This window comes from Helicoverpa zea, chromosome 15, assembly GCF_022581195.2.
Source record: "Helicoverpa zea isolate HzStark_Cry1AcR chromosome 15, ilHelZeax1.1, whole genome shotgun sequence".
NCBI classification, from domain to species: Eukaryota; Metazoa; Arthropoda; class Insecta; order Lepidoptera; family Noctuidae; genus Helicoverpa; species Helicoverpa zea.
In genome coordinates this window covers 12123503-12139970 of record NC_061466.1, presented here as the reverse complement: position 1 = coordinate 12139970, position 16468 = coordinate 12123503, and the positions used below count along the sequence as shown (strand labels likewise).

At 38.7% G+C, this 16468-nt stretch overlaps 2 protein-coding genes across 2 annotated transcripts in view; both read right to left on the bottom strand.

Annotated features, from left to right (window-relative positions):
* Positions 1-16468, bottom strand: part of LOC124636752 (adipokinetic hormone/corazonin-related peptide receptor variant I-like) — a 137254-nt gene that overhangs the window by 7943 nt on the left and 112843 nt on the right. The window contains exons 4-6 of the mRNA XM_047172880.1: positions 5679-5883; positions 3434-3590; positions 2510-2700 (exon numbers count right to left, since the gene is read on the bottom strand). Coding sequence (XP_047028836.1) covers positions 2510-2700; positions 3434-3590; positions 5679-5883 — 553 coding nt within the window. The remainder of the gene's footprint in view (positions 1-2509; positions 2701-3433; positions 3591-5678; positions 5884-16468) is intronic.
* LOC124637073 lies at positions 9575-12326 on the bottom strand. The gene has a single exon (XM_047173393.1). The coding sequence runs from the start codon at positions 11879-11881 to the stop codon at positions 9761-9763; it is 2121 nt and encodes a 706-aa protein (XP_047029349.1). The 5' UTR covers positions 11882-12326; the 3' UTR covers positions 9575-9760.

Here is a 16468-nt window from a genome sequence, read left to right as displayed (position 1 = left end):
TTAACTTTTCAAAACAAAATAAAATCGTCACTAAACGTAACGACTGCCCAAGATGTTCAAATGACAACCGAGACCCACCAATTTATCGTGTCTTCCGTAACATGGAATAACTTATAATGACAACATCGCCCATCCTCGGACCGACCGCACTAAACGTTGCTGAACATTATATGTAATAGATCTAGGCTTAACCCCGTGCTCTTTCGCTATAATTTCTTTACTATTTTTATGTAATAGAATGTTTGTGAAAATATTACTTTTTAAAAAGAGTGTCTAGTATCTATGGAGTTTTTGCCGGCTGTTCTCCATGAGACCAACTTTTTAGAACCGTGTAACTAGTGTGACGTTTCATAGGTGCCTGCAAAGGCTTATTTGAAATAAAAACATTTGACTTTGACTTTGTAAGTATGCCTTGTTAATGTCTTGTGATATGTAATTATCTAAACTATCTCACGAAACCGTCCCAAAATAATTCAGCTTCAGAATTAGATACACACGAATTTACACTAGCTAGTTACAATTTAGCTGTTTGTTAAGCCTTTATTAAATCTAGGACGAGTTATACACAGAACATCTGATGTCTAACGAAAACTATACAAATTACCTAGTAGTTTTAGTTTCGGCTTAGTGATAGGATAATCTGTCTAGTTTAGTTAAATTATTTGTTTAAACAAATCTCTAAAACTTCCGATTGAAATCCTGAAATAAATTGGATAGTGATTCGTACGAAGTATATGTATATGAGAGCGGTATCAGACGAGCGATTTATACAAGTGTATAGTTTTATATTTTGAAGCGTGGAGTGGCGTACAAAACATGGCCTACTGTGTATGGTGTGACCGTTTTTTTGGCGCAGTTGACACTCCTGTCAGTCAGTACAAAAAAATGATATTTTCCCTAAAAAATGACACCTGTCAACTGCATTTAAGATTCGGCTCCCTTTTAAATATGTTTACAAGCGTCAGTCTTTTGAAGTGTGAAATAAAACGGACTTATCAAGGCGTATATATAAACCAATTCGCAGAATAAAGCGCTGATCTGAAATCACCAGACAGTTAAACATCCCCGGTATCCAATGAAACGGTAGAAATGAAACTTGCGATTAATGGAAACGATTGACATTTGCAAAGGGTCACAGGGTCAGTTAGGTCATTTAGTTTCAAATGACCTCTCTGTGTACCTTCCTAACGGATTTCCGATAGTACCTATCTCAATGTTGAAGAAGATAGTAGTTTTAAGCCAAATTACAGAAGACGGCTAAATAAAATGAAGAATTAATCAGTGTTATTACAAGGAATGGTTTAACTTAGAATCCGGGGTTAAGCCTTTATAAGCTATGGTTGAACGTCGCTGAAATGTGAGCTTTTAGTAAGCTTATCTTTTGTTTTAATATCCTGTTTTGTTCAAAACATAGTAATGTGACTGTCAACGATTGACTATCAGTATGCTGTATAACATACTTGCTTCCGCTCGCGGTTTGCCCTCGTGGTGTATTGATAAAAAGTAGCCTAAGTGTTAATCCGTGGTACCACCTATCTGCATACCTCAACCAAATCGATCCAGCCATTTTAGCGTGAAAGAATAACAAACATACATCCATACATTCTCATAATCTTTCACATTTATAATATTAGTAGGACGTAGGATTTATAAGACTAGTAGGATGTAGTGGATTAAATGGGGTCGTGAAAAATGATATCTAAAATGTAGAAGGTACTTATAATCACATCATATCATATGCATAACAGTATCTCCACAATCTGTATTAAAAAAGCAAACAAAGTTAACTCAACAAATGGAGCTCAACTCTTCATTTAACAAACAAGTAATATAAACTGGGTCAGGAATAAAGAACCAAATCCTTCAGGGAAAAGGGTTGCAGAATAAGTATTATAATGTATACTTAGGTAACACTTTAACGAAGTAAAAATAAATAAACAGCATTTATCCGTGCTACTCCAGAGGTCCAATTGTTAGGAAAATTGAAAAAATACGTGACCCGCTTGCTAATGTGTTACTAAGTTACGTTTTTGAAGGAAAACCAAAAATTTTGCGTTCGTTTGCATTATAACGATTACTTTTGTAATTTTTGGGTAGTAAACACGATCTGACTGTGAAGTAGTATTTGTGCCTATAAAGAATTTTCAGGTGACGGCTCGGATTTGTGATGGCCTATTTTTGCTCCTATTTTTACGTATTATTCCTATGTGTATTCAGAAATACACAACCTATTTGCAGGGTTTATATATGAAATATGTAAATAATGTTTTAAACTACCTGACTGCTATAAGGTATCGTGAGACCTAAAAACGTAATACGAGTTCTCTATTTAAAAAAAAAGTACAGTTCAGAGTTGACTTGCACCGATGTATAAAACGATGTACAAAATGTTAGGCACAATTGGTCCAAATTATTTTCTTATATTTTTTTCTAAGATAGTTTAAATTAGATCTTGAAATTAAGCAATGAAAGTTGTCGATATTTGTAAAAAAAATATTATTTATCTCACCTATCGTATCAGAAGCAGCTGAGGAATGACAACACGTCTTCTTGATCAACCTTCGTAGAAGACCCTTAAGGTCCAGGGTATAGGATCCATACACCAGCGGGTTCATGCAGGAGTTGGAGACGGCCATCACGAACAGCAGGTCTTGGACCCTGGGCGATAGGCGAGCTGCTGACTGACGGTCAACCATGTACCTGAGAATATTTTAATTAGTTATATTGCTATCAAGGTATAAATAAAGTGCGACGTCACGTGCACTCTGAAACACCTACACACACACACTCATACATACAGGCACACACACACACACACACACACACACACACACACACACACCCACACACACATAGACACACTAGTGTGTATGTGCTAGATATACTGACCATATGGTGATAGTCGCGTACGGCAGCCAGCACAGCGCGAACACGGCAACTATAGTGACCGTCATGCGCAGTGTGCGACGTCGCGCGCGCTCTAACACACACACACACACACACTAGCTAGATATACTGACCACATGGTGATTGTCGCGTACGGGAGCCAGCACAGCACGAACACGGCGACTATAGTGACCGTCATGCGCAGTGTGCGACGTCGCGCGCGCTCTAACACACAAACACACACACACACACACTAGCTAGATATACTGACCACATGGTGATTGTCGCGTACGGGAGCCAGCACAGCACGAACACGGCGACTATAGTGACCGTCATGCGCAGTGTGCGACGTCGCGCGCGCTCTAACACACACACACACACACACACACACTAGCTAGATATACTGACCACATGGTGATTGTCGCGTACGGCAACCAGCACAGCGCGAACACGGCGACTATAGTGACCGTCATGCGCAGTGTGCGACGTCGCGCGCGCTCTAACACACACACACACACACACACACACACTAGCTAGATATACTGACCACATGGTGATAGTCGCGTACGGCAACCAGCACAGCGCGAACACGGCGACTATAGTCACCGTCATGCGCAGTGTGCGACGTCGCGCGCGCTCTAACACGCGTCTGTCGGAACGTCGCAGACGCACGTGACCCACACTGCTTCTATGCACGCGTTTCTCTATGGAAGAAAGGTTTAATTATAGATAGGCAACCCTAATTAAAATTATCATCCGGGTATGTTTAGTGGTCCCTAGAGATCGGGAAGAAATTATAGCGCTAGGCTATTGAAGAAATAGTAAATGTTGCTTTTATAACTTAAGATATAAACTGTGTACGGTTAATTTAATTTCTCTAAGGAATGATTATCTCTCAAACAATAAAGCAATTTTTATTTGACACTTTTAAGTGGTTATTGGCAGTTGGTATGCTACATAATATACACGTCAACAAAATATTCATAATGCTGTCTCCACTATGATATAAGAATGGACTATGTATCAAGGTTATAAAAGCCATTAAAGAAGCTCATTTCAGAACTTTATGGAGCACAAAAATGATAAACAAACTGTTTACGCTAGGTATAAAACAGTTTGTTAAGCACCTGATAATTGACATTTACAAAATTGTTGAAAATTACACACAGAATAAGCTGTACTCAGAATTTTCCTTTGGTTTCAATCATAATACCCACCAAAATTATGACGTAACAGCTGCCACATATTGGTGACAAAAACCCTTGAAAATTAATGTCTACCTATTGCAATACACGATCTCAATTATGATGGAAATAGAAAATGACCTTAATTGGGTAACATGAAGTTACTTCAAGTTACAATTGTTACCTAAGTGGCAGCTAAGTGAAGTTACTTGTAGTGAACCCGGGTATATCCGACCTAGATCACTGACTAGCCTATAGGAGATCTGTACCACGTTACGTGAGACCAGAATTACTAATTTGATGCTGATAACGTATAAATAGATGTGGAAGCTTAGGGAAGACAAAACGTAATTCGACTGTACATTAAGTACATCATTATGCTATGTTTTTGGCAATATTTGTATTTTTAATATTTTAAACCTACATCTCGAAAAAGGAGGTTCTCAATTCGGATGTTTGTTCTTTTTTATTGCGTTTTTATCCTGTCGTTTTGTTTTTTCATTCAAATCAAAACATTTTTATTGTGGACTTATAGGTATATATCATAAATACATGCTTTGTGTGAAAAATTATAGTGCATATAGTATAAATACATCTACTTCTTTTGTTCTTCTATGAACAAAACGACGACAAAACATTTATTTATCAAATCCAAAACAAAAGGGATATGAAACGAAAAAATATTTTTTACACGAGGCTTCCCAAGGGACTAATAACATATAAGGTATCATTCACATAAATAATAATACATTTTAATTAACATCATTTAAATTAATACCCGAAATCTTCCACGACCACCTTAAGTTAACTTTGTCGAGTAATATGTCAATTTAGCAGCAGAAACAGAAATATGTATTTCCCGTGCGAAAGAAAGGGATGAGGATAGATACCCTGGTAATTTTATTTATGCTTAGCGGCACAGAATTGTGGTATTGTTCGCGAAGTTGGTAATTAATTTTAATGGCTCCGTTGTGAAGTTACGAGCTCAACCGACGCGGGAGAATGTGTCATAATATTTTCTATGTGAAACGTTGGAAGTATTACCATACTTTTACGTTTATTATATTTATATGGAGGTGAAACTATGAAAGCTTTAACATTTTTCCTGAATGTACATGTGTATTTTTAGGAGAGTAAAACCATGCACGGGAATAAATACATCGTTTTCTTCAAAACAAAACCTGTACATTCCTGTACAGGTTTGTTATATACTCAAAATATACGATAATTTTTTCTTGTCTCGTATTTTAGGAATGGAATATCCTCCCCTATATTGGACAGTTTAGAAAGACACATGGTAAGCGGTAGACGTTAGAAACAAAGCATGCACCAAACGATATATGGGTCACACTTTATGAGGTCTTAGGCGATTAACACACTATACACCGAATTTCGAGGCAATTAGGGTGCTTACACGCCTTATCACTTGTATCGTGTGTAAATCGCCTTACTGCTGATTTTCAATAACCTATCTATTGCTTTACATACTAGAGATAGGATTTTGCTCCGTAGAAGCAATGTCAAATACTTATCCACAGATAAATAGGTCATAGAGATCCGTTATTGAAAATCGTTAGTCTAGCAATTATCACGACCATAATGACTTACCATCCAACTCCTTACTGCTCCTATGTATCTCGCAGAAGATACACACATAGCATACGGTGATGATGATGAGGGGCAAGAAGTACATAGCGCAGAGACAGAAGACGTTGTACACCACTTCTTGTTGCTCAGAGCTGAACGCGCCGAATGATACGCACTGCTCGAAGCCAGCTACCTGAGGGTGGCGCTTGACACGGAAGACTATGCTCTGTGGACAAGGAGATAAAGTTTAGATTTGGTTGTCTATGAAGATAGGGTTAAATGATGGCGAAGAAGTGTTGCATTATTTTGGTTCAAAATACTTTGAATTTAGACCAACTATTACCTACTTCAGGAACGCTCGGTACGAGTGATAGGTGATCCTATCGGGAAGATTTACTTCATGGTAGACTATCATAATTTTGATCAGTTTGGACGCTTCAACATAAAACAGTATTTTTGCAAAAAAAATAGGTTCCTACTCAATTATTTATAGTCAGCGTTGTTGAACCTATGTAAAACAGTGCCATTTTATTTCATTTTGTAAAAAGACTAACATACGAATTCCATGAATTATGCTGATGCCTAGATGTTATCCTATTACTGTAGAAAAAAACAATGAAACTAACTGAAGGTCAAGGTTACTCGTAAACTAGACTTTACTTATCTTATCGAGACAAAAAGGAACAATTCAGACTCTAATAGTCTAAGCAAAGATGCCCGCTTTGATGGAACGAATTCTTAGAATTAAATCTTGGAAAAAAAACTCTTTTTCGGCGTTTTCAGCCTGGGTATAGTTAGTTTAGCCTCCTAATTTTCCCGAAAGAAACACTTCAAAATCTTTGGCCTTTTATATTAATACCTTTTTTTCAGAAGTATTATTATATTCAACTAGTCTTTTCTAACTATGTTGGTGTCAGCTTTCAGTCTTATCAGATGTACCTGATTACCTATCAGTGTTTCACACAGACCATGTTTCGTGTTGTTACGTGTTACCGATCATAATAATAGATCTCAGTGGCGTGCACTTGGAGAGGCCTATGTCCAGCAGTGGACTGCGATAGGCTGATGATGATGATGATGATGATGACGTGTTACTGCCTGTTTAATCCCCTCAATCCAGTTACCGACGTCCCGATACTCCTTGGTAAGACTGGTTACCAGACTTCCTGTCTTGTGACATCCCTTAACGACTTCCAAAGATATTCAAGCTGGGACACCGCAATTTAACGTGCCTTCCGAAACACAGCGGCACTCTTCATGACAAGACCGTCACCCACGGACCGACCGCGCCAAACGTTGCTTAACTTTATGATCGATCGACCCATGCAGCTGTTACTTACCCACGAACACCTTTTACAATATTTTACTTCAATTCATTTAAAATACCTATTCATGTATAAATGAAGTCGCTTTTGAAGGAGTCAAATGAACTATTCAATTTTTTCAATAAGAACTACATATTACGAGCATTTACGGATTGGAAACAAAATGGTGAAAATTACTCAGAAAATTGAAGCTTATTGTCTAATCCAATGTAAGAAAAGAAAATGTAAAAATAATCAAAAAAATCTAGTTTAAGGGAGTGATAATACATTTTGATGTGTCTGCGAACTCAGACGATTAGGGCAAAACTATAAAAAGTGATGCCTCTAGCTGAAAAAACAGTAATTTTGAATAACCTATTTTTATGGATAGTCGTATAGAACAAACTGTCTTATTTAGCTAGACACTAACGGCCAGTTTCTTCATCAAAAGTTAAAGTTAAAGTAATGTCTAAAGTAAAAGTAACGGTCAAATTCGTTTTTTCAAGGCTACAGTGACAGCAAAACTAATAGAAAAATTTAATTTAACCATTACTTTTACTTTAGACATTACTTTAGCCATAACTTTAACTTTAACTTTTGATGAAGAAACTGGCCGTAAATGTAACAAGTTTGTGTAGACTTTTTAGCAAAAGTTCGTTTTATCTTATGCAAGGATGGTGACAGCTCTACAACATTTGGCTCAAATATAGTAAGGTGTGATCATAGATAAGGTTTAAGGTAAGGTAGCCTACTACCTATGACATAAATGAAAATACGTATTTTGTGGCTTCTGATCATATTTTTAAGGCGGTAAATTTTTAAAGAAAATAAAACACTTGGAAATAAAAAAAAACAATCAGTTTTCAGTATTTTTAACCAAACAACTAAATAATTGTCAACAGTAATTTTATGAATATTAACATTGCTAAAATTAATTTAAATCTGCATATTTAACGCTGATTGCATCCACAGTAATAATAACATGCTCTCGATTCATACAAATTAAAACACGCAAATTATTTCAGTTGAATTTACATACTTACATTTGTTGGATTTCGTAAATGAATATTGAAAGCAATTTGTGGTTTTAATTTGTATTTATTTTAATTTAATTGGTGAACGATTTTTTTGTTTAATTTTTGGATTTTCCATTTCGTCGAATTTTCGCTGAAAGTAATTTGTTTCATTCAATTAAGGGCCAATTTTTCCATCGCCAGATAACTTTTGTCTGAAGAATAAGTTTTACGTTTTAAAAATATGTCGAATGTCTATATTTAGTCTTTACATACAAGTTAAAAGATGAAATCGGGACTAATTCAAAATTACCTTACTAGTAAATTATCATTTTTTATTCAACAATATCTTTTTATTCTATGAAAAATCCATTATAGATACCCATTACCATTGTTAAAGTTTAGTTACCTAACTTATACCCTTGCCGGGATAAAATATAGCCTATGTTGCTTGGGAAGAGTGTAGGTTTCCAACAGTGAAATGATTTTTCAAATATATTCAGTAGTTTCGGAGCAGAAACAAATAAAAAATCTTTCCTGTTTATTATATTTTAAGTAGGTATAGTCGAATGCTTTCATATTTTCTTTTCTTTAATTTTATGTTCACGCTTTTCTTTCGCGTAGGTAGTACTAGGCTATTTAGCTAAAGCTTTCGTAATTCCAAAATAAAGTGTCGCTTATACAAGATTACAATGTCTCTAAGTGGCATCGCCCATTAGGATGTAAGCAATCGAGACAATGACCACTTTGTCATGGCCGTTACACCAAATTGATCTAAGTAAGTGTACAAAAACATATTCTTTCTTTTTGGTGAGATTTTGAACAAAATATGTAAGTCCACAGATTATATGTTTGGACACAAAGGTTGTAGTTTCGCGGACATTTTAGTAATGATGAAGCATTTTTTTACTAAAAGTAGACCAAAAGAAACGTTTGAGTCCTTTATGTCACAGTGCCGCACACTTTTTTTTTTGTATGGCATCTCGCAGTTCAGCCTAGGAGGCCGTGTACTGCTCAACCGGACTAGTGCCGCACACTTGTGGAATCTCGACTATCTTATAGGACTATCTTATAGGGCAAGCTTCCAGCTTTGCGCGATCTTTGGCCAAGTACACCGACAACATATATGTCAGTTTTCTTAAAACACAATGAATTTTCACTTTCAAGTTTCAAAGTAAACTGTTGTTTGATGAAAAACGTGAAGAAAAAGGTTGTCCCTGAACTCGGGTCTTGGTGTGATGTTTTACAAATCTAAGTCACAGCTTCAGACTTTCAATTGTATAAGTTTGCTCAAAGAGGACTACGTAGCTGATTTCAGACTGACTGACTGACTAGTAGATCAAACATTGAACCAATGTCGATAAGTAATTATATCCCAAGAATCGAACTTTGAAGTAATGCTTTTTCAATTACTTGACCATAAATCAAATCATATCATCTTTATTGTGGACTATAGGTATGCATCATAGTGGCATGGTTAATTACTATAAGTAGGTAGCAATTAAATATTTTAAATTCACATTCACGAATGAATTCAATGCAAACAGATTTACCGCTGTTAAATTCTGTTTGTCGCGGGCTTATAAGAAAAACCCAGCGATTTACTTAAGTGATTTATTTTAAACTTTACAAAACACTCGTAAACGTACACACACTAGAACAGCACAGGGAGCGGGTCGCCGTGCGTGCGCTAGCGTAAGACTGGTACTCAGAGCTGTCCAACTGGAGAGGTTGAAGCAGACTGAGAACGCAGTGAACACTGCCTGCGCGCACGCCGGACCCTGCGTTATATAGGCGGCGGTCGGCGGGCTTCGGAAGAGCTCGGCAATACTCGGCGCTGACGGGGAGGCCACGCCCACTTGACGCATAGCCGTGGTACCGCGGGCCGGGCGTTCGGATCCAGCGTCCGGGCATTTTGTTTATTATTGCTACAGTCTCCCCCTCTGGATCTGAAGTCGTCCCGACGATGATCCAGCAGTTGGAGGCATGTGGTGTCTTTCGCGTTTCTTCGCTTGTTATTCCGTTCGGCGGCTGTCAGAAGACGACTAGCGAACTCAACAGGATGTTCGCTTTCACGCTCCCCCTTGACCAAAACTGCTCCTTTTGTATAAGAGCTTGCCTCGCTTTTATAATGCAGGGTTCGCTTGCATCGGCTTGGCATTGAAACGTGCTTGTTTTCTGGTAGAAGCCCATTCAGCTGCTTCCTTTGAACAGTTGTCCTCTGTGTTTCGACATTAATTGTGTCAATCCGTATGTCCCAGTTGTTGGCGTCAAAGAGATTGGCACTTTGTGGGGATAATTCGATGTCTTCCCGGTGAACATTGATTTGTGCATCTCGCAGCATAAAATCCGTGAAACTAGGTGAATAGCCATCGAACAGTCGTGGTTTCTTGCTTACAGAAGACGAGTCGCCAAAATCTATCGATGCCAGTTTGTAGGTGACCTTATCATCTGACAGATTTTTAGGCGTTGACGGAGGTTCAGGTGTTAACGGAAGTTCCGGTATTTCCATCCGTGGAGGTGTTGGTGGTGGAGTAGGAGGTATGGTATTAATACTTGGACTTGCTTCGCTGTCTGTCATTGTGAGTGAGGTTACTGGGCTTGGCAACTGCATTATTTCATTGACGACCGTACTCTCAAAGATTGCAAACTCTTCGGCGTATAGCTCGTATTGCTCTTCTGGTTCATCAATGAAATTCCACGTGTACTGCGGCAAGTTGATTACCATGCCCGCATCCTTTAAAAACCCAACCCCCAAAAGCGTGCGGTTGTCTTTTGCTCCAGGTAGCACGATAAATGTCGTCTGCACCTTTCGACCCATCAAAACAACGTTGACTCTGCACATTAGCACTCCTCGATTCTTTTTTATTCCATCAGCCAGCGTCAAATTGACTTGATGTTCCTGGAACTTGCATCCGCATTTGACTAGCTCTAAATATAGGGAGTACGAAGCGACACTCATCTTTGCGCAAGTATCAATGTAGGCGGTACCTTTTATCCCTTCGATCTCCACGAACACAACAGGCCGGGAATCTGAGTCTACCTGTACGTTGATAGCACAAAACTTCAAGTCCTCCTTCTTAATGGCCGACGCCTTCTTACACGTGGGACAGTTGCTTCTGTATACCCCAGGTGCGCCGCAACCGTAGCAGGAAAACTTTGGTTGATGAGGAGATGGTGCCTGCGTTTCAACTTCTGAGACAACTTTCGGAATACTGGGTAAAGTGCCTTCAGCCCGTTTCTTCTTCCGACAGACGTCTGCAGTATGGCCAGGGTTTTTACAAAAACTGCACCTTACCTTCCCTTTCTTCCCAGTAGTTCTGATGTCACTTGCATGTGAACCTGCTGCGTATTCATGTAAGGTCTCTTCGATTCCCCGTGCCGTCTCCAGCAGTTTATCTATCGTGGGAACTGTATCCCGAGGCATGCGGTTTCGTATGTCTAGCCGTATGAGCGCAAATATCAGATCTATTTGCTGCGTTTCAGACAGTGCGGGAGGAGGAAGTGATGCAAACAATGCCCGCTTCTTGGCAATAAATGCTTCAGTGGTGACGTCAGCTTCCTGGACCTCATGGGTAATCTGATGATATATCATAAATGCAGGTCTGCGGGGAGCGAATGTATGACGCAATTTATTGCAAAACTCTTCCCACTTTTCCACTCGGCTTTTCAAGCCTTGCCACCAAACCGCTGCTTCATCCCGTAGAAGAAGTGGAAGTCCTTGAAGCGCATCGAGGTCACTCAACTTTTCTACATTCTTGAAGGTAGAAGCTGCCGCTATAAAAGCCTCAACTGCGTCCGCGTCTTTTTCCCCACTGTAGGTGATGTTGCAGGATGCAAAAGATCGCTGTTTAGAAGCTGTGATGGTCTGTAGGAACATCTGAAACTGTTCGTTGGACATCGCCATTTTCAAAGTCCGATGTGGGAGTCTTCTTAAATGTTCCAACTTAATCCCTGAGTTCGGCTCCACGTTGTGCGCCAGATTGTCGCGGGCTTATAAGAAAAACCCAGCGATTTACTTAAGTGATTTATTTTAAACTTTACAAAACACTCGTAAACGTACACACACTAGAACAGCACAGGGAGCGGGTCGCCGTGCGTGCGCTAGCGTAAGACTGGTACTCAGAGCTGTCCAACTGGAGAGGTTGAAGCAGACTGAGAACGCAGTGAACACTGCCTGCGCGCACGCCGGACCCTGCGTTATATAGGCGGCGGTCGGCGGGCTTCGGAAGAGCTCGGCAATACTCGGCGCTGACGGGGAGGCCACGCCCACTTGACGCATAGCCGTGGTACCGCGGGCCGGGCGTTCGGATCCAGCGTCCGGGCATTTTGTTTATTATTGCTACATGTTTTCTTTATTTTATGAAAATAATTTACATAATGAACGTTTGCTCATGCATTCAGTTTTAACAAAATTGAGAATCTTTGACTATGAGCAATTTTATCAGTTTCAAATTAATTGAATATTAAAATATAAATAATTACAATTTTGTTTTAAATAAGGATATTAATTATAATTCAGATACTTATTAATCCAGTTTAATGGGTGGTTGAGTTTCAAAGCAATGCATACTTTTTTATTAATAAAAAGTTTGTTAACCATTACTGAATTTAATTGATGCTTAAATAAAATAAATAAATCTGTGCTAGTTAATAAATTCACAAACTGGGATAAAGGTTCCTCGGAAATTCCGCAAAACCAAATTATTTGATCCTAGTCGTTCTCCCGCGGTTTCACCCGCGTCCCGTGGTAACTACCGCCCGTAGTGGAATAAAATATACCCTATATTACCCAGGATGATTGCAGCTTTCCAACAGTGAAATAATTTTTCATTTCGGAGCCTTTAAGATACAAACAAACAAAAAAAATATTCCTCATTAATATATAACTGCAGATTTGTATTAGTAGATAATATTAACTACATGTTTAATTATTATGAAAATGTTAATTCAATAGCTCACATATTTCACAATTCCAGTGTAACTAAATGGCTAGGCTAGCTTTCTCGTAAACAAGATGACACCTACGCAATTAGCAATGATTGATCTGTTTTTAACGGTACAAACTAAAATTATAACTTAAGCGTTTAATCTGTCATCAGAATTGAGATATAATTGCCTAATGATAGGAATTTGTACTTGAAAGTAAGTAATACTTAAGCATTTACCTTAGTTGTAAACTTTCGTTAATATTTTAGGATATTGTATTTTCAGAAGGAGGATGTTTTGCTGCAAGATCTCAAATATTAATCAAATAATAAAACGTAGATACGGTAACAAAACTCGTAACTAGAATGTTAAAATCATGATTTCATTTTCCCCCCACATAAAGGTTTAACGACACCAAGACATTATTCAATATCTCGCATGAAAGCAATATCTTTAATATTAAGCATTTTAACACAAGTACGTCAGCATTATTCATAAATGCACCATAAGATATAATAATATATTATGGGCGACCAACGCATAAAATTTATGTCATAAGGATTCATTTCACTCATACGCATACACATAACCCTAAAATTCACCCACACACACACACATAAAACCGTTCTATGTCACTTGAAATAAAATGGTAACACCCACTTGTCATTTAGTCGAATATACACTGAGTTTAGATGTTATGAATGACATAAAGACTCGAGATTTAATTTTTTAAGATTTTGTGTAAGACAGACAGATGTCTTCATACAGTTTGTAGAAAGTATTTATATAAGTGCTGATTTTCAAAATGAGAGCTTTTGCACTAGCGGTCGGTGTCAAGCGTATACGAGCGACAACAATTTCCAATTTTTCAAATCAAAAACCAAATCATAAGATTACATAAAAAGAACATAATTCTAATTCGCAATATTTACTTAAAAACATATTCTAATATACAAAGAACGTATTTATTTCAGGAAAAAGGTTCAAGTGCTCTGTAATTGTTTACTCGTTTGCCAAATCTCAAGCTTCCGGCGTTTTAAGAGACAAACCTTTTGGGGACACGGAACCGAATATATCCGAAACCGTCCCGTTTCAGGGTCACAGGCTAAAACCGACCATAAAGTGGGATTTAATTTACCATGGTTAATGGTGACTGGGATTTTGCGTGTGGGATAACAATCCCGTGTCAGTGTTTAACTATCGAGATGATGTCGTACGGGTACGTCTTTCTTTCTTTCTAAATATTATATACATACTCGCTACTGCTCCGCACCATCCTTGATAAATGGATTATTTAACACTGAGATTTTTTTTTTTTAATCGTCTCACTTAAAACAAAAAAATCACTCCCCCTTGTTTACATCAGAATTATGCATGCAGCTTCAAACTGTAGCGTAAAAGCGCTTTGTTGACAACTGTATCAAATAATTTCTCGATTATCGAGAAAAAAAAACACCAGTAATTCTATTACCTAACAGCAAGCAATTTTATTCCCAAGTCACGTAAAAATTTTCTTCAGTTTACCTGGAACATAGAAGTCCACAAAAGGCCTTCTACCATAAACTGGCTATTCAGACCAACTTCAACGTTCTAAGAAATGAAACGAAGAAGTCCGATTCTAAGAAGGCCTAATTGAAAACCTAATTCGTCTGCTTGAACTGACTTCATGGTCTGTTTAATATAATTGGAGTAAGGTCGCTGTAGTACATTCTACTAACTCCGCCATAGACGGTCCCAAGCCCGGTTGCGAAAGGAGGAGGGTTGGCTGGTGAACGGCGTACACCCAATACCACCAGGGAATAAGACCGCTGTAAAATACGCCAACGCCGAGTAGTAGGCGGCGGTGAAGTATCCTACTCAACAACATGGCTACGGTGGCCCTGGGGACTAAATACCCTCAAAACAAACCGACGTAGAAGGTAATGGGAACCCACTACGATTATGCTCCCAAGAGAACTCCATGAAGGTCAACGACAGAAAAGTTAGTACGTCGGACGATCCGACTGACCCTCGGCGCTCGCCGATTCCCGGGTCGACGAGTGTGAAATATGCGACCGAAGACTCTTCGATAGTGTGTCATCAGGCTACCGAGGCAGTTGATGCTACTGAGGACAACAAGAAACCATCCATGCGCATCAAGCAAAGAATGGGAACATGGAACGTAAGAGGATTGCTGAAACCGGGAAAACTCGCGATTGTAGAGAAGGAGATGAATGAACACAATCTTATGTTGCTTGGATTATGCGAAACTCATATGAAGCAACAAGGACACCTCACAACTTCGAGTGGCAATCTAATGTTTTTCTCCGGTCACGAAACTGATAGCAAAAATGGCGTAGGCATACTGGTATCTCGTAGACTACGTAAATTCGTCACTGGCTACATCCCAATAAATGACAGAATTATGACCATGCGCATCAACTGTACCCCACTTCCCCTAAACATCATCCAAATCTACTCACCTACAGCACAGTCAACAAAGGAAGACATTGACAATTTTTATGGAACTCTACAAACAACAGTAGAGAACATATCCAAGCGCGAGATCCTAATAATTCAAGGAGACTGGAATGCGAAGGTAGGGAGCACTGAACAAGATGACCACATCCGCCACATACTTGGAAAACATGGACTTGGCACCAGAAATGAGAGGGGTGAAATGTTCATAGATTTCTGTGTAAGCAATAATTTAACTATAACCAACACGTGCTTCAAACACCACAAGCGAAGATTATATACATGGACTTCACCCGGTGGAAAATACCGTAATCAAATTGATTTTATTACGATTGCAAACAGATGGAAGTCGTCCATAACGAACACTAGAACATATCCAGGAGCGGATTGTGGCTCTGATCATCAACTGCTAGTGTCAGATCTACGAGTGCGTCTAAAGGTTCGTCGTAAGAAAGCAAAACCTTTAGCTAGGCTCTCAGAACCGGAATACGATGGTTTCCAGAACAATACGGAATCATATCTAGCAGAACTCACCCCTAAAATTGCACATATGAATCCAGAAGAGCAATGGCAGCAGTTTAGCGAGAAAATTGTTAATGCACTAGATTTTATAGCCAAAAAACCTATGGATAAAAAAGACTGGATGTCAGAGGAGGTTTGGTCTAACATAAAGCTACGTAAAGAACTCAAAAGTGGCGAAAGACCCGAAAATTTCGAAGTGAAGTACTCTCAAATGTCCAGGTTAATTCAAAGACAGTGCAGAAGGGATAAGAACCAGTATTTGGAGAACATCTGTACCGAAATCGAACATCATGCGGACAAGTATCAAACTGCTGATCTTTTCAGAAAGGTCAAACAAATAACACACAAAGTCAAACCTTCCTCGTGGGTGATAGATGACAAAAATGGGAATCCGATACATGAAGTTGCCAAAGTAGCTGAAAGATGGAAAGAATACTGCGAGGAACTCTACCAAGACCAATCATCCAAATCCACTTCATCAAATAAAATCATAGGAGATGAAGAGCCCAGCATTCTCCGTTCAGAAGTTGAAGATGCGATCCGGAAACTTAAAAGAAATAAAGCACCAGGGCCGGATCGAATCACA

Excerpts from the sequence above, each read along its gene's own strand:
- LOC124637073 (XM_047173393.1), bottom strand. The coding sequence starts at position 11,881 with ATGGCGATGTCCAACGAACAGTTTCAGATGTTCCTACAGACCATCACA.